Here is a 19,373-nt window from a genome sequence, read left to right as displayed (position 1 = left end):
TCTTACGTTACTGTAAGGTATTTCAGAACGGTGCACTGCGCCGTTTAAAAAAGAAATCGCAGTTGGCTATAAATGGCATGGCCAGCAGGTTCCGGCCCCAGTGACGTCAAAAAATCGGGAACTAAAAACATCGGCCGTACGTAGTTTATGATGGCGCAGAAACTTTGGCAAAACTTGCAGATTATAGTTTGCCCCCCAAAAAAAACAGTGGACGCCAAAAAAACGCCGCAGAGTGGTGGCGAAAATTGAGCCCCATACCTGCCATTGGCTCATATTTCTTAATACCTTTGGTTAATAAAAAGCTATCAATCTCAGATTTAAAATTAACAATTGATCTAGCATCCAGAAGGTATCTTGCGGAAGATAGTTCCAAACTTCGACCACCCTGTGTGTGTAGAAATATTTTCTAATTTCACTCCTGAATGGTCTGGCTCTAATTTTTAGATTATGCCCCCTAGTCTTAGAATCCACAACCAGCGGACATAATTTCTCTCTATCTACCCTATTCATTCCCCTTAACATTCTGAAAACTTCCATCAGATCACCCCTTAACCTTCTAAATTCTAGGGATTACAACCCCAATTTGTGTAATCTCTCTTCGTAACTTAACCCTTGAAGTCTGGTATCATTCTGGTAAATCTATGCTGCACTCCCTCCAAAGCCAATATATCCTTCCTAAAGTGTGGTGCCCAGAACTGCTTATGGTACTTCAGGTGTGATCTAATCAGGGTTTTGTATGGCTGCAGCATAACTTCTGCCCCTTGCATTCTAGTCCTCTAGATATAAAGACCAGTATCCCATTAGCACTTTTAATTATTTTCTGTACCTGTTCATGATATTTTAATGATATATGTGCCTGAACCCCCAAGTCTCTTTGAACAGTCACTGTTTTTAGCTTTTTACCATTTAGAAAGTACCTTGTTCTATCCTTTCTAGGTCCAAAGTGGATGACCTCACATTTGCCTATATTGAAATCCATTTGCCACAGTTTTGATCATTCACTTAATCTATCAATATCCCTTTGTAATTTTATATTTTTGTCTACGCTGCCTGCAATGCCACCTATTTTTGTGTCATCGGCAAATTTGAATATATGACTTTCTCTGCCATCATCTAAGTCATTCATAAATATTGTGAATAGTTGAGGTCCCTGCGAGACACCACTAGTCACACCCTGCCAATTTGAGTACCTATCCATTATCCTGACTCTCTGTCTCCTGCCACTCAGCCAATTTCCTAACCAGGTCAATAATATATCCTCAACTCAGTGGGCTTCTATATTACATAACAGCCTCTTATGTGGGACTTTATAAAATGCCTTCTAGAAGTCCATGTAAATAACATCCATAAATGTTATATGATGCACTGGAGTGCCAAAGCATAAATGGCAGTGTTGGGATGCAGATTCAATTGCAGAGAGGCAATTAACAGAATTTAACTGTTTTTCATCAGGAGAAAGCCTTATGATAAAATTAATTACTTTTGGAGTTCAACGGCTTGTTACGTTGACAAACATGGCAGGAAGGGTGTAAGTGGAGAAATGGGAATAGAATTCCTAAAGTTGTACAGGACTCCTTCCTCAAGCATATGTTTATGTGCCTACAAGGTGAGAGGCATTGCAAGATCTAGTCATGAGTAACAAAATAAATCAGGAAGATGAATTAAATGTGGGTCAGCGCCTCAGAAGTAATTGACCATAATATTTAAAGTCTAAATAAAAAGGGAGAAAGTTAATGCAAAAACAAAAGCATCAGATTGGAATAGGGCAGATTTTAGAAAGATGAGTGAGCTCACTGAGGGGAGGAAAGAGAAATTTGTGCGTAGGATTGTAGATCAGCATTTGGATTTTTAAAAAGATTGCAAAGGTGCAGAATAAGTATATGCCATTAAAAAGGGAGACTATTTCAAGCTTTGTGATGCAATGGATAAACACAAGTTTAGAACCAAAATTTTTTAAATGGGTTTGAATAAGTAAGGAAAAACTGTTTCCACTGGCAAGAAGCTTGGTAACCAGAGAACACAGGTTTAAGATGTTTGGCAAACGAACCAGAGAAGGACATGAGGAGGATTATTTTTACACAGTAAGCCATTGTGATCTGAAATGAACTGCCTAAAAAGGAGGTGGAAGCAGATTCAACAGTAACTTTCAAAATTGAATTGGGTAGAAATTTGAAATAGAAAAAAATTGCAGAGCTATGGGGAAGGAACAAGGGAGTGGGACAAAGAACCAGCACAGGCAGGCTGCACTGAATGGCCTACTTCTATGCTGTACGAATCTAGATGGCTGAAAGCATGCTGCCAAGGGAGGAGAGAATACTTAAAAGGTCAGAGTCAGAGGAACGAAGAATTTGAGGGTGAGAGTTAGAGGGCTGGAGGAGGTTACAGAGATGGAAAGTAGCAAGGCCATTAAGGAATTTAAACACAAGGATGATATTTTTAAAAATTAACTCCTTCTGTACTATATGATTCTAATAACAATGTTTCATATATATTCTAAGCTGAGAGTATAAATACACATTTCAGACATTTCTAAGCTATCTTTGCAGACCTGCGGTTCCACCAGAATCTTTTATGTCTAACTCCCTTTCCCCCATCAGTCTAGAAATAAGGACGAAACAATCAAAAGCGAGAGGAAAAATCTTTATACAACAGCATTAACTGAAGGTACAGTTCCAATTAAAATTGGTATGCTACACAATATATATTCCTATAGGGTGGAACTATGTTTGCTTCACACAAACAGAAAGCTATCACAAAGGAACTGTTGTATGCTAAAATAAACAGGGGTTCATGCACAAAAAGTCCCTTTTTATTGGCTGATGCAAGAGTACACAATGTAGAAAATTAGAATTTTTGTTGCCACAAAACAAAAATCAGGCAGGAACAAGCTGCATTTCTATAGTGCCCCTTACCTGCTGATGGATGTCCCAAAGTGCTTTACAGAACAATGTACAAAAAGTAGACATCAACTGAAAGGTTGAAAATGAAAAAAAAAAAAAGGAGTTGGGAAGGGAAGGTATGGTTGAAGAGAAAGGTTTGAGGGAGGCATTTGAAGGCAGGGAAGGAGTTGTCAAGGTGGGCATGCTTGGAGAGTTCCAGAGAGTGAGGGCAAAATGGCTGAAGAAGTGGCTAGTGATGGTGGAGCAAAGGGAATAAGGCGTAAGCAGGTGTTGAAGAAGGGTAGGGCACATGCAAGACATATGACTGGAGAAAGTCACATAATGTTGATTGGGGTGAAGCCCAGGAGAGATTTGAAGGTAACAACAAGGATCTTAAAAGTCAATTCATTAGGCACATTGAACCAAAGGACTTTGGTGAGGATGGAGTAAGTGGGATGCAGGCCTTGAAGTGAGGACATGAGCAGCAGTATTATAGATGAGCTGTAGTTGTTGGTGGATGAAGTTTCAGCTCATCCAGGTCATATTGTTGGACAAGCAGTTGAAGAGAGTGGTAACAACATTGGAATAAATTAAGGAGGAAATGAGGTCGAATTGAATGTTGTCAGTGTACATATACACATGGAAACTGATCACATGTTTCCAAATGAGGAAGAGGAGGGGTACAAAGATGGATCCCTCGGGTTTACAAGAGGTGATCTTGCAGACAGGGAAAGAGAAGCTGTTGGAAGCAATATAATGTCTACAATGTGACAAGAATTGGAACCATGAGAGAACAGTGCCACTATAGCGGACTGTGAAAGAGACACATTTGAAGAGAATGGTATGTTTGATGATGTTGATTGCAGTGAAGAGGTTAGAAACATAGAAACATAGAAAATAGGTGCAGGAGTAGGCCATTCGACCCTTTGAGCCTGCACTGCCATTCAATGAGTTCATGGCTGAACATGCAACTTCAGTACCCCTGCTTTCTCGTCATACCCCTTGATCCCCCTAGTAGTAAGGACTACATCTAACTCCTTTTTGAATATATTTACTGAATTGGCCACAACAACTTCCTGTGGTACAGAATTCCACAGGTTCACCACTCTCTGGGTGAAGAAGTTTCTCCTCGTCTCGGTCCTAAATGGCTTACCCCTTATCCTTAGACTGTGACCCCTGGTTCTGGACTTCCCCAACATTGGGAACATTCTTCCTGCATCTAACCTGTCTAAACCCGTCAGAATTTTAAACGTTTCTATGAGATCCCCTCACATTCTTCTGAACTCCAGTGAATACAAGCACAGTTGATCCAGTCTTTCTTGATATGTCAGTCCCGTCATTCCGGGAATCAGTCTGGTGAACCTTCGTTGCACTCCCTCAATAGCAAGAATATCCTTCCTCAAGTTAGGAGACCAAAACTGTACACAATACTCCAGGTGTGGCCTCACCAAGGCCCTGTACAACTGCAGCAACACCTCCCTGCCCCTGTACTCAAATCCCCTCGCTATGAAGGCCAACATGCCATTTGCTTTCTTAACCGCCTGCTGTACCTGCATGCCAATCTTCAATGACTGATGTACCATGACACCCCCAGGTCTCGTTGCACCTCCCCTTTTCCTAATCTGTCACCATTCAGATAATAGTCTGTGTCTCTGTTTTTACCACCAAAATGGATAACCTCACATTTATCCACATTATACTTCATCTGCCATGCATTTGCCCACTCACCTAACCTATCCAAGTCACTCTGCAGCCTCATAGCATCCTCCTCGCAGCTCACACTGCCACCCAACTTAGTGTCATCCGCAAATTTGGAGATACTACATTTAATCCCCTCATCCAAATCATTAATGTACAATGTAAACAGCTGGGGCCCCAGCACAGAACTTGCGGTATCCCACTAGTCACTGCCTGCCATTCCGAAAAGTACCCATTTACTCCTACTCTTTGCTTCCTGTCTGACAACCAGTTCTTAATCCACATCAGCACACTACCCCCAATCACATGTGCTTTAACTTTGCACATTAATCTCTTGTGTGGGACCTTGTCGAAAGCCTTCTGAAAGTCCAAATACACCACATCAACTGGTTCTCCCTTGTCCACTCTACTGGAAACATCCTCAAAAAATTCCAGAAGATTTGTCAAGCATGATTTCCCTTTCACAAATCCATGCTGACTTGGACCTATCATGTCACCACTTTCCAAATGCGCTGCTATGATATCGTTAATAATTGATTCCATCATTTTACCCACTACCGATGTTAGGCTGACCGGTCTATAATTCCCTGTTTTCTCTCTCCCTCCTTTTTTAAAAAGTGGGGTTACATTGGCTACCCTCCACTCCATAGGAACTGATCCAGAGTGTATGGAATGTTGGAAAATGACTGTCAATGCATCCGCTATTTCCAAGGCCACTGCCTTAAGTACTCTGGGATGCAGACCATCAGGCCCTGGGGATTTATCGGCCTTCAATCCCATCAATTTCCCCAACACAATTTCCCGACTAATAAGGATTTCCCTCAGTTCCTCCTTCTTACTAGACCCTCTGACCCCTTTTATATCCGGAAGGTTGTTTGTGTCCTCCTTAGTGAATACCTAACCAAAGTACTTGTTCAATTGGTCTGCCATTTCTTTGTTCCCCGTATGACTTCCCCTGATTCTGATTGCAGGGGATCTATGTTTGTCTTTACTAACCTTTTTCTCATTACATATCTATAGAAGCTTTTGCAGTCCGTTTTAATGTTCCCTGCAAGCTTCCTCTCGTACTCTATTTTCCCTGCCCTAATCAAACCCTTTGTCCTCCTCTGCTGAGTTCTAAATTTCTCCCAGTCCCCGGGTTCATTGCTATTTCTGGCCAATTTGTATGCCACTTCCTTGGCTTTAATACTATCCCTGATTTCCCTTGATAGCTACGGTTGAGCCACCTTCCCTTTTTTATTTTTACGCCAGACAGGGATGTACAATTGTTATAGTTCATCCATGCGGTCTCTAAATGTCTGCCATTGCTCATCCACTGTCAACCCCTTAAGTATCATTCGCCAATCTATCCCAGGCAAGGTTGAGGAAGGATCGTGAGCAATGGTCACAATCACAAGAAAGCCATGTATAATTTTGACCAGCACAGTCTCAGTGATGTGGGAAGAGTGGAAGCCTGATTGGAAGTCGTTGAACATGAACTGGTGGAAGAGGTGAACGTGCAATTATAAGGCAACAACATGTTCCAGGAATTTAAAAAGAAAGGGCAGGTACCATACACTACTGTTATATTACTGAAATTTTCAATAATGGAATTTATTATTTTTTAGCAGTGTCACAACACACAATTTGCACAGGGTCTTTTGGATCATGTGTTTGCACACTAGAGGCCAACTTTGATACCGATGGAGAAAAGCATAACATGAAAAGCATCGACTGACAATAATTTTCATTCTTTAGAGAACAAAGAGTTTGGCTGATTAGGATCATTCATCTTTTTTATTTAAACAAACATTTATGTTGTGCTTCGTTCTAAAAAAAACATAGCTCCATATTTTAAATAGTATATAGCAAATGTTTTATTGTCTGATCATAAACTTCATTCCTAACATTTTCTAGTGTTGACAGCCTTGTATGCTAACCCATTACATTATCCAACATCCTAGTGGATACATTGGCCTGGGTTTTGCAGGGCCGACGAGTTCCACAAGTTCCAGGTTTCCACAGGCACTGTGCATGCAAAAAAACCCGGAACTTGTGACTCTCCGTGACAGAACATCTGCATGCGTCCTCTTCTGCTGGCTCGGAGTTGAGATATTTGCCCAGCGAATGCCCACAAAACACTTATGCCTGGTAAAAGCAGGCATAGGGCTTGGTTTTACCAGTGCAAGGGTTAAAATAAATGTTAAATTAAAATTCTAAAAATAATGTAAAACATACATAAATAATTAAAATTAGTTCATGTAAATTTTGGGCTGGATTAAAATGTTTTTATTATTTTTCAAAAATTTTAAATTTTTATTTTAATTGCTTAATCAAAGGGACTTTTAATTAATTTTGAACATGGGAATATTTATTTTTTATTAGAATTGTGTTAATTATTTATTTATTTGGGAACTTCTCAAAAGCTTATGAGGATTCCATTTATGAAGGAATCCCCATAAGCTTATGAGGAATCCATCTTTCTAATTGGTTAGCCTGGCCCACATGATCCCAGGGACATTCCCAAACCGCCTACGTCCCTGGGATCCGTGGCCCTTTACACAGGTGTTACCTGCAGGCTCAGGACCCAAAGACTCCAAAGCCACCAGGTACTTTTGTATTTCTCTTCGGGTCAGAAGTGTACTTCAGAAGTATGCCTCTGACCGCAAATTTCAGCCCATTATAAAAATAGAAAAATGTTTCTCTATACCAGTGGTGTCCAATGTGCAGCCATATGCAGTCCCCAAATCCTGGTGATCCTGCTCTTGTGGGCATGGAGAATTGGAAAGGAGTGTAGCAAGATATGTTAGTATCAGCAGCTTGACATTTATACATTAATGGAACATTGTTTCATCTTTATATGTAGCCTCCCAAGGCTTCATGACATGCACTCCTGCAGCCCACACAGTCAAAAATCTTGCTCTATATTGCTACTGCATCGTTACCATGAGTGTCCCCCAAGGATCTATCCTTGGCCCCCTCCTATTTCACATCTACATGCTTCCCCTTGGCAATATCATTCGAAAACACAGCATCAGTTTCCACTTGTATTCTGATGACACGCAGCTCTACCTCAACACCATTTCTCTCGACCCCTCCACGATCTCTAAATTATCAGACTGCTTGTCTAATATCCAGTGTAAGAATAAAAGTATTTAGTAATGACAACATTGATTCTGTGTATATAAATAAATGTTAAAAGTGTAGATTATATGGAAAGACTGCAATGTTGAAACAAAATGGAAGCTCACAGACTTCCAGCATGTACTGTTTGTATATTGTCTTCTGGCTGGACAGAGCTTAAAGGAACAAAGGTGTTAATTGGAAAGCCATTAACCTAGTCAAGGAGTGGCACTAGCCCTCCAGACAGACATATGTATGAGGAAAAACCAATCAGGAACGGCCCTGGAACCAAGATCCAATCCTGAGGCTTCCTGAGAAACAATGGCCTTAAGAGATATAAAAACTCAAGCCAAAGCTTGCTCTCTCTCTCTTCTCCTTAGCACATGGCAAAAGCAGGACCTCCCTCTACAGACAAAGAAGCAGGCCGTGTGCTTTGCCAGAGGGAAGTAAAGTATACCGTTTTTATTGTAACATCATTGCATCTGTTGTAACTAAGTCGATCTGTAGGATAGCTGATGACTGCTGATAGATGTGCATGTGTGTGTGTTTAAGAAACTATTCCAAATTGTTTTAAAAGAATCAGTCTTGCTGTCAATTCAATGCCAGAGATTTAGAAATCTTACACCAGTTCTGGATGAACAGAAATTTTCTCAATTAAATATTAGGAAGGCCGAAGCCATTGTTTTTGGTCCCTGCCACAAACTCTGTTCCCTAGCCACTGACTTCATCCTTCTCTCTAACATCCGTCTGAAACTGAACCATACAGTTTGCAACCTTGGTGTCATATTTGACCCTGAAATGAGCTTTCGACTACTTATCCGTGGTATAATTAAGGCCACCTATTTCCACCTCTGTAACATCGCCTGCCTCTGCCCTTGCCTCAGCACATCTGCTGCTGAAACCCTCATCCATGCCTTTGTTACCTCTAGACTTGACTATTGCAATGCACTGCTGGCTGGCCTCACACAGTCTATCCTACATAAACTTGAGGCCATCAAAACCTCGGCTGCCCATGTCCTAACTTGCAACAAGTCCTGTTCACCCATCACCCCGTGCTCGCTGACCTACATTGATTCCCGGTTAAGCAACAACTCGATTTCAAAATTCTTATCCTTGCTTTCAAATCCCTCCATGGCCTCATCTCTCCCTATCTCTGTAATCTCCTCCAGCCCCACAATGCCCCCACCCCCACCCCCCGAGATGTCTGTGCTCCTCTAATTCTGCCCTCTTGAGCATCCCTGATTATAATCGCTCAACCATTGATGGCTGTGCCTTCTGTTGCCTAGGCCCTAAGCTCTGGAATTCCCTGCCTAAACCTCACCATCTCTCTAAAGAAAGACTTGCATTTATATAGCGCCTTTCACGACCACCGGACGTCTCGAAGTGCTTTACAGACAATGAAGTACTTTTGGAATGTAGTCACTGTTGTACCTCTTTCCTCCTTGAAGACGCTCCTTAAAACCTACCTCTGGCCAAGCTGTTGGTCACCTGCCCTAATTGCTCCTTATGTAATATTCTTCTTATGTGGCTTGGTGTCAAATTATTTGTCTTATAATACTCCTGTGAAGTGCCTTGGGATGTTTTACTACGTTAAAGGCGCTATATAAATACAAGTTGTTATTATTTGTGAACGTTTTCACTCCATTGCAGTGATATATATAGTTAGATTGGATTCGTGGTAACGAAGAGCGGGGGTTGAGAATGGCAGACATACATTGCACAGCAACACGCCCACATCCTCCAGCAGTAATTCAGTTCCAGCCCTATTCACATGCACACACAGGGCTGTGATTCAAGTCACTCAGTGTGGGTCTGCCCGGCCAGACTCTGTCGGGTATGTGTTGTGCACTACAGCAGTGTTTGTATTCTCAATAAAAAGGGAATTTTCACAAAACGGTATGAGGATGAAGAAGTTTTAATGGTTGATTGCTTGTACCCCAGTAAGTTATTTTAATAACCGGACATGTTTTTCTACGTTTCTAGGACGCCGACGTCACAAGTACGTCGGGTAACTTTGTTGAGAAAGTTTCACTCGGAGCTCGGGACTCTTGGATTGAGAGGTATGTTTCTGAAGTTATTGACCTTAGAATGTACTGCTGTAAAAGAAGAAATTTGCACAGTTGTTTCTTTGTATATGGAAAGATTTTAGAGGTGATGAAAGCGAAGGCGGAAGAGAGGAGGGATTGAGTTCCTGAGTGAGCAGCAGCTCTCAGTCACTGCCAGTCTGTCTGACACACAACACACTGCACCGTCCAGCACAGCCACTAGATTTTGGATCAGTCTTGTACAACGGGAGCTTTGTGTTTTGTGAAGAGCTGTTATATTTTTGCTCCGAACATCTTGTGCTAAACTTTCTGATCCCGACTCAGGCTGGTCGAGCAGGTTATGAGGAAGCTATTTCTCGAACATACCTTTACAGCACAACATTAACCCAACAATTCTAAATCCCGAAGCAAGATACTGCGGATGCTGGAATCTGAAATAAAAACAGAAAATGCGCGAAATACTCAGCATTTTGAAGAGTCATCGACCTGAAACGTTCACTCTGTTTCTCTCCCCACAGATGCTGCCTGACCTGCTGAGTATTTCCAGCATTTCCTGTTTTAAATTCTAAATCCAGTGTTGCTACAGCACAAATTCCGTGTTGTTTTTGAATACTGTAATGATCAGTTTTGTTTCTTTGTACAGTAATTGCAGAGGGGTATGAATTCCACTGGTGCTACATGCAATGAGGCACCGATTGGCCTGGAATTTGCGGTCCGGATGACAGTCAGAATCAGGGGAAGTCATAACGGGGAACAAAGAAATGACAGACCAATTGAACAAATACTTTGGTTCAGTATTCACGAAGGAGGACACAAACAACCTTCCGGATATAAAAGGGGTCAGAGGGTCTAGTAAGAAGGAGGAACTGAGAGAAATCCTTATTAGGCGGGAAATTGTGTTGGGGAAATTGATGGGATTGAAGGCTGATAAATCCCCAGGGCCTGATGGACTGCATCCCAGAGTACTTAAGGAGGTGGCCTTGGAAATAGCGGATGCATTGACAGTCATTTTCCAACATTCCATAGACTCTGGATCAGTTCCTATCGAGTGGAGGGTAGCCAATGTTAACCCCACTTTTTAAAAAAGGAGGGAGAAAGAAAACAGGGAATTATAGACTGGTCAGCCTGACATCAGTAGTGGGTAAAATGATGGAATCAATTATTAAGGATATCATAGCAGCGCATTTGGAAAGAGGTGACATGATAGGTCCAAGTCAGCATGGAATTGTGAAAGGGAAATCATGCTTGACAAACCTTCTGGAATTTTTTGAGGATGTTTCCAGTAGAGTGGACAAGGGAGAACCAGTTGATGTGGTATATTTGGACTTTCAGAAGGCTTTCGACAAGGTCCCACACAAGAGATTAATGTGCAAAGTTAAAGCACATGGGATTGGGGGTAGTGTGCTGACATGGATTGAGAACTGGTTGTCAGACAGGAAGCAAAGAGTAGGAGTAAATGGGGACTTTTCAGAATGGCAGGCAGTGACTAGTGGGGTACCGCAAGGTTCTGTGCTGGGGCCCCAGCTGTTTACATTGTACATTAATGATTTAGACGAGGGGATTAAATGTAGTATCTCCAAATTTGCGTATGACACTAAGTTGGATGGCAGTGTGAGCTGCGAGGAGGATGCTATGAGGCTGCAGAGTGACTTGGATAGGTTAGGTGAGTGGGCAAATGCATGGCAGATGAAGTATAATGTGGATAAATGTGAGGTTATCCACTTTGGTGGTAAAAATAGAGAGACAGACTATTATCTGAATGGTGACAGATTAGGAAAAGGGGAGGTGCAACGAGACCTGGGTGTCATGGTACATCAGTCATTGAAGGTTGGCATGCAGGTACAGCAAGCGGTTAAGAAAGCAAATGACATGTTGGCCTTCATAGCGAGGGGATTTGAGTACAGGGGCAGGGAGGTGTTACAGTTGTACAGGGCCTTGGTGAGGCCACACCTGGAGTATTGTGTACAGTTTTGGTCTCCTAACTTGAGGAAGGACATTCTTGCTATTGAAGGAGTGCAGCGAAGGTTCACCAGACTGATTCCCGGGATGGCGGGACTGACATAGCAAGAAAGACTGGATCAACTGGGCTTGTATTCACTGGAGTTCAGAAGAATGAGAGGGGATCTCAATGAAACATTTAAAATTCTGATGGGTTTAGACAGGTTAGAATGTTCCCAATGTTGGGGAAGTCCAGAACCAGGGGTCACAGTCTAAGGATAAGGGGTAAGACATTTAGGACAGAGATGAGGAGAAACTTCTTCACCCAGAGAGTGGTGAACCTGTGGAATTCTCTACCACAGAAAGTTGTTGAGGCCAATTCACTAAATATATTCAAAAAGGAGTTAGATATAGTCCTTACTACGAGGGGGATCAAGGGGTATGGCGAGAAAGCAGGAATGGGGTACTGAAGTTGCATGTTCAGCCATGAACTTATTGAATGGCGGTGCAGGCTCGAAGGGCCGAATGGCCTACTCCTGCACCTATTTTCTATGTTTCTATGAACTGGCAGCATTCGCTGTCATTCCACCTTTGAAACCGACCGCAACTATGGGATTTTGCGCATGCGCCTGAAATCCTGAAGTTGCGGTCTGTCATTCACTGTTCCTAGATTCCCACCATTTACAAATTACTCTGATTTGTCTTTCTTGGATCCAAAGTGGATGACCACATTGAACTCTCATTTGCCATAGCTTTGTCTACTCACTTAGTCTGTCTATATCCCTTTGTAACTTCCTGCTCCCATCTGCACTACTTACTATGCCTTCCAAATTAGTGTAATCTGCAATCTTGCACATACAACTCTCTATTGCTTCATTCAAGTTATTTTAAATATGGTGAAAAGCTCAGGCCCCAGTAGAGATCCTTGGGGAACACTACTTGTCACATCCTGAAATCAGAGTACGACCCTTTAGCCCTGATCTCTGTCGCCTACCTCCCAATCAATTTCCAACTAATGTTGCAAGGTTGTTTTAATTCCATACGCTTTCATTTTCGCTAATAATATCTTGTGCAGTACCTTCTCAAATGCCTTCTGGAAGATCATATAGATAACATCCATAGACACTCCCTTATCTATCATGTGGTGATCTCCTTAAAAAAAATTAACTAGATTAGTCAGACATGACATACCCTTCACAAAACCTTGCTGATAAATTCAAATTTGTCCAAGTGCTCAGTCACTCTGTCCCTAATGACAGATTCTAGTAACTTCCCCACAATTGATGTTAATACTGGCAAGTCTGTAGTTACCTGGTCTCCCACCCTAATGGGGGTACATTTGCAATTTTCTAATCCAGCGACACAATTCGTGAATCAAGAATGATTGGAAGATTATGAATAATGCGTCTACAATTTCCTTACCTACTTCTTTTAATATTCAGGTCTGGAAACCATCTGGTCCTGGAAATTTGTCTATCTTAAATCTCACTATTTTCTCCATTATCATTCTTTTTACTTGGATTAAATACAATAAATTTCTCCTTCTGATTTATTTTTAGTTTTCCTTGTATCGTTGTCGTTTTGTCCTCTTGCGCTATTGTGAATACAGATGTAAATTACTCATTTAGTGTCTGCCATTTATTTCCTTATTGTTGATTACAGTACTACCTGCGTCTGTCTGTAATGGGCCCACCTTTCCTTCAGCCACTCTTTTTCTTTTAATATAGTTATTAAAACTTTTACTGTTAGCCTTGATATCCCTTGCAAGTTTTTTTCATATTCATTTTGCACCTCAATACTTTTTTTGTATCTCTTTGTTGCTTATTTTATTATTACTTCCTATCCTTTTTTCTGAAGCTGGAACATTTACATTATGTTATAACATTTTATAGTGTGACATTAGCTCTCATTCTTTCCTATTCTTCTTCTCATTTAGTTATCATTTTTACTACTATTTCTACCTGAACCCTCCTCCATCTTTATTGGCTTAAAGTTCTTTCTACAGCTCTATTTATTCTTTCCGCGAGGACCTTAATTTCAATCCGGCTCAGGTTCAGTCCATCCCAGTCCATACAGCTCCTTCCTGTCCCAGTACTGGTGCTAGTGGCCCATGAAATGGAATCCCTCCTTTCCGCAACAGTCTTTCAGCCATGCATTTAGATCTGTTTATCCCTATGCCAATTAGCATGTGGGTCAAGTAGTAATCTAGAGATTACCACACTCGAGGTCCTGCTTTTTAATTAAGCTCTAAGCTTCGGCCTGTTCCTTCCTAGGTCATTGGTTCAGATCTGGATCACAATAACTGGTTCTTCACTCTTCGTTTTCAATTTTTCTTCCAGCCACATCGAGATATCCCTTATCCTGGTAGGCAATACACCCTTCTGGACTCTTGATCACATCTATCCCCCTGATTATCAAATCCCCTATCACTGCAACCTTTCTATTTTGCTTTCTCTCCCCCAGATCCTTGATCTGTCTCCACTTATTGATAGCCCTATAGCTAAATGGGAACAAATGTACAGACTGAAACATAGATCAATGGATATCTGGGAGTAATAAAAAAAAGCTATAATGTAAAGGTAGGTTCAGATAATATTAAACACGAGGGTGAGAACCATCATTGATATTTTTTCCCTTTAAATGGAATTCTATCTTTTCAAGGTTCATAAGCCACAAGTCAATTTGTTTCTGCCTGCTAAGGTTCTCATGTTGGTGAGGAATGGAAGGAAACACAGCACTATTTTCACTGTACCACCGACAGTGGAAAACATAAATATTGCTGACAATAGTGGCAGGTGTCATTGTATCAGGCTTTGGGCCAGCTGAACGCTTAGCACAACTGTACAGGTCAGTAAAGTAATTTTCCCATTAGCTGGCCTATGCAGATCTTTTTGAGCAATCATGATGTTTAAACAACAAGCCTGTGCATGAGCAGTTGTTCATGTATGACTGCCGATGCTATGCAATCTGACCTGCAATATAAATGAGGCCGATCCTACCATCTCTGGAACTCCAGTATAACACAAAACCAGTTCTACTTGAAGTGGCTCATTGATATTAAAGACCATTAGATTCTTCAAAAAAAAAGTGTGCACTGAAGCAGTTCAGTTAATTCCATGCTACATTTTATATCTTGCAGTTTTAGCAGTGATATGTATATAGGAAATGTGTGGGGAATAAAAACAAATACTGCGAACTGACCTGCAATATAAATGAGGCCGATCCTACCATCTCTGGAACTCCAGTATAACACAAAACCAGTTCTACTTGAAGTGGCTCATTGATATTAAAGACCATTAGATTCTTCAAAAAAAAAGTGTGCACTGAAGCAGTTCAGTTAATTCCATGCTACATTTTATATCTTGCAGTTTTAGCAGTGATATGTATATAGGAAATGTGTGGGGAATAAAAACAAATACTGCGAACAGCAGGGAATAATCTGACCTGCAGGAGAGGTGTGATCAGGAACCAGTTGCAAGTAGTCATCTCGCAGCCTTCATTTCAAGCCCTGCTCAGTGGGGTGTTTAACCAGTCACATTTCTCTTTGCTGCTGCTTGGCCAACTCCCCGCAAGGAATGATTGTGGGGAGGACACCCATTCTTCCTCATTCCCATTTGCTGAGGGGCATCCTTAAAGGCAAATATCAGTCAAGATTCGGATTTAATTATTCGCTTGGGGTTCTGGAGGGGGTGCCTCAATGAAGGGGGCTACCTGTTCGCCTCCTTATTTTGTTTTTAAGATGTCAGCTGTTTAGCATTCATTTAAATACGTTTCAGTAATTTAGTCATCAAAGTGTATTGAAGAATTTGATATAAAGTTATCTAGATTATTGGTAATGGAATACTGCTGCTTTGAGATTATTTGAAGCATGTATAATTTAAAAATGCTATCAATTAATCCATATACCAATATTCAAACTATCTTATTTGTAAATTGACAGGACTTGGTTCCACTGTTGGTATATTGAAGGCGCCACATTCTCCGAACTATCCAAGACTTTGTGCTACTCTGCATCTAATGTGTGCAGTAATTGCCAATTAAATGCCTAAGAATTTATAAGTCAGTATGGTTTGGTGTCACAGTGAATCATTTGTGTTGCTGCTGTTGACAATACTTACAAACCACAAGAGTCTACAACAAGAGTCCAAGTGCACATTCTCAAACACTATGGATACCATAATTGATATAAAAGTTGGCCTAGCAAAAGGGCTGAAGAGCTTGGCACCTTTCCACACAGACACCATGGAAGAGTGCTATAATAAGTGCTGTACTGACCAATCTATAACAGGTAAGCAATGATTTGAAAAGGTAATTGATATTATAGCGTAATGTATCAGTTCCTGCATGCATTGCAAACTTTCAGAATATGCAGTTTGCATCTTGTTTTTGAAGATCAGTAAGGTGACATTGACCAAAATAATTTTTGACTGAGGTAACCGGCAAGAATAATTGAAAGCTATCATAAGATCTAGAGTAATAAAAACCAAATATGCTGAAAATACTCAGCAGATCAGGCAGCATCTGTGGAGAGAGAAACAAAGTTAACGTTTCAGGTCGATGACCTTTCATCAAAACTGGAAAAAGTTAGGGATGTAACCAGTGTTCTTTTTAAGATGTGCGTGTGCATGGCCATGCAGTAATCTGCAAGGTACCGTGTAGGTCGCTCACAGACTTTTCCATTGGAAATACCGCGCATGCACAGACATTGAAATAAACAGGCCGTGTACAGCAAAGTGCAGCTGAGAGGGAACATTGGATGTAACAGGTTTTAAGTAACTACAGAGACAAGGAAATGGAGGAAGGAAGGAAAGAACAAAAGGGAAGGTCTGTGGATGGCAGAAGAGATTGAAACACAAAAGGGATGATGGCGCAAGGCAAAAGGGGTTGGTAATGGGCCAATAAAAGAAACTGATGGGTCGAGAGGAGCTGAAAATGACAAATGCAGAATCATTACCAGCAAATGCTATCTAAAGAAATGGGAGCAAATCTAATGATCTGAAATTGTTGATTTCAGTGTTGAGTCTGGAACACTGCAAAGTGCCTAATTGAAAGTCTTATGATCTAGGGTGCTGGTTGCACAAGTACAATAGTCATACCTGTAACTGTAAAGTCATTACACAATACCACAAATCCACACGAGGCACATTCTATGGACAAGGTCACTCCATGACCTGAACCTTTATTCACAGGACCAAGAAGTGATGACCCTGCGTGGGACCTCCCTTTATATACCTGGATGACCAGGTGAGGAGTGTCTCTCACAAGTTCACCCCCTGTGGTCAAGGTGTGCATTTCTTTCGTATATACAGTATTGCAGTGTTGTTACATAAAGGTTACATACATGACATCACCTTCCCCTCAACATCTTATTGGGATCATAGGTTAAGTCTCTCGGGTGGTCTGCGCTCTCTCGTGGAGCGCCGCAGTTGGGGCTCTAGTTGTTGAGCCTTAGTATGCGTGTCTGTCACCTATGGTGATTCCGGCCTGTCCGGGCTGACCGCAGGGACTGTGCATGCTGCTGAATGTTCTTGTTGCTCGTTCACTGGCGGTGATGTGAATACCATCTCATGATCTTCCTCCGTGTCCATGCTGAAACTTTTTTTTTTACTTGGTCCATATGCTTGCGGCATATCTGCCCATTGCTAAGTTTAACCACTATGACCCTATTCCCCTCTTTGTCTATTATAGTACCCTCAAGCCATTTGGGCCCCAAATACAGGGTCATCAATTTCTATACATCTCCCCCTTGAATTTCGGTCATGGTACTCATTTTGGGACTGGCGCTTGCCCTCAACAATGTCGGACAGGACTGGATGAATGAGGGACAGCCGAGTTTTGATTGTTCGTTTCATGAGTAGCTCCCTGGGCGGGACCCCCGTGAGCGAGTGCGGTCGGGACCTATCGGCCAGCAGGAGGCGCGATAGGCGGCATTGAAGGGAGGGTCCTTGAATCCGGAGCATGCCTTGTTTTATGATTTGGACCGCATGTTCCGCCTGGCCATTGGAGGCCGGCTTGAACGGTGCTGTCCTGACATGGTTAATGCCATTACCCGACATGAACTCCCGGAATTCGTAGCTTGTGAAACATGGGCCATTATTGCTAACAAGGATGTCCGGCAAGCCGTGGGTCGCAAAGACCGCGCGCAGACTCTCCACAGTGGTGGATGTCGTGCACGAATTCAAAATGATACACTCGATCCATTTCGAGTACGCATCAACCACAATGAGAAACATTTTTCCCATGAACGGGCCCGTGTAGTCTATGTGAATACGTGACCATGGCCTGGTGGGCCAGGGCCACGGGCTGAGCGGGGCGTCCCTGGGGGAGTTACCTAGCTGGGCACACATCGTGCACCTGCGAACACAGTGTTCCAGGTCTGACTCAATTCCCGGCCACCACACATGTGACCGGGCAATGGCCTTCATCAGCACGATGCCTGGGTGCTCGCTGTGGAGTTCCAAGATGAATGCTTCCCTGTCCCTCTGGGGCATGACTACCCAGCTGCCCCATAGTAGACAGTCGGCTTGGATGGAGAGCTCATCCATCCATCTGTGAAACGGTCTGACCTCCTCAGGGCATGCTCTGTATACGGGCGGCCAATCCCCAGTCAGGACACATTTCTTAATCAAGGATAGGAGGGGATCTCTGTTGGTCCAGATTTTGATCTGGCGGGCTGTGATGGGAGAGCCTGCGCTGTCAATGGCATTGATAGCCATGACCATCTCAGCGCTTTGCTCCGCTGCCCCCTCAGTGGTGGCCAGTGGAAGCCTGCTGAGCGCGTCAGCGCAGTTTTTGGTGCCGGGCTGGTGCCGGATGGTGTAGTCATACGCAGCGAGCGTGAGAGCCCATCGCTGTATGCGAGCTGACGCATTGGCATTGACAGCCTTGCTGTCTGACAGCAGAGATGTTAACGGCTTGTGGTCCATTTCTAATTCAAACCTCCTGCCAAAAAGGTACAGGTGCATCTTTTTCACCCCATAGACACATGAGAGTGCTTCGTTCTCAACCATCCCATATCCCCGTTCAGCTTGAGAGCGCGACCTGGAGGCATAAGCCACAGGTTGTAGTTGGCCCTCATCATTACCCTGCTGCAACACGCACCCAACCCCATAGGACGATGCATAACACGTCAGAACCAATTTCTTACGGGGGTCGTACAGGGTCAACAACTTATTTGAACAAAGTAGGTTCCGTGCCCGGTTGAAAGCCCTTTCCTGACAGTCCCCCCAAAACCAATCGCAATCCTTATGCAGGAGCTCATGTAGAGGCTCCAACAATGTGCTTAAGTTCGGCAGAAAGTTCCCGAAATAGTTCAAAAGTCCCAGAAATGAACGCAACTCCGATGTGTTGCCGGGCCCGAGCGCTCGTCAAATCGCCTCCATTTTGGATTCGGTAGGCCGAATCCCATCTGCAGCAACCCTCCTGCCCAGGAACTCAACCTCAGGAGCCAAAAACACACATTTAGACTTCTTGAGTCGCAGGCCTACCCGGTCCAGTCGGCGTAGCACCTTCTCCAGGTTGTGGAGGTGTTTCTCGGTGTCACAACCGGTGATGAGGATGTCATCCTGAAATACGATTGTTCCAGGAATCGATTTGAGCAGGCTTTCCATGTCTCTTTGAAAAATCGCGGCCGCTGATCGAATGCCAAACGGACACCTGTTGTAAACAAACAGTCCCTTGTGCGTGGTGATGGTGGTCAGTAGTTTAGATT

The 19,373-nt window shown here is 42.7% G+C and overlaps 1 protein-coding gene across 3 annotated transcripts in view; it reads left to right on the top strand.

Moving 5' to 3' along the window:
* The first annotated feature begins 9,453 nt into the window (after positions 1-9,453).
* LOC139280746 (MANSC domain-containing protein 1-like) overlaps positions 9,454-19,373 on the top strand; it is a 28,626-nt gene continuing 18,706 nt past the window's right edge. Inside the window, exons 1-3 of one of the 3 annotated variants that reach the window (XM_070900417.1) lie at positions 9,454-9,575; positions 9,663-9,739; positions 15,603-15,950. In XM_070900417.1, the coding sequence (XP_070756518.1) occupies positions 15,728-15,950 (223 nt within the window). In that variant the 5' untranslated portion in view covers positions 9,454-9,575; positions 9,663-9,739; positions 15,603-15,727. Of the gene's footprint in view, positions 9,576-9,662; positions 9,740-14,426; positions 14,510-15,602; positions 15,951-19,373 lie in introns of those variants that run through there. The other 2 variants (XM_070900418.1, XM_070900419.1) reach the window with 2 other exon arrangements.

This window comes from Pristiophorus japonicus, chromosome 15 (genome assembly GCF_044704955.1).
Source record: "Pristiophorus japonicus isolate sPriJap1 chromosome 15, sPriJap1.hap1, whole genome shotgun sequence".
In the NCBI taxonomy this organism is placed as follows: Eukaryota; Metazoa; Chordata; class Chondrichthyes; family Pristiophoridae; genus Pristiophorus; species Pristiophorus japonicus.
Note: the sequence above shows the minus strand (reverse complement) of the source record. Positions and strands in the feature narration are given on the sequence as shown.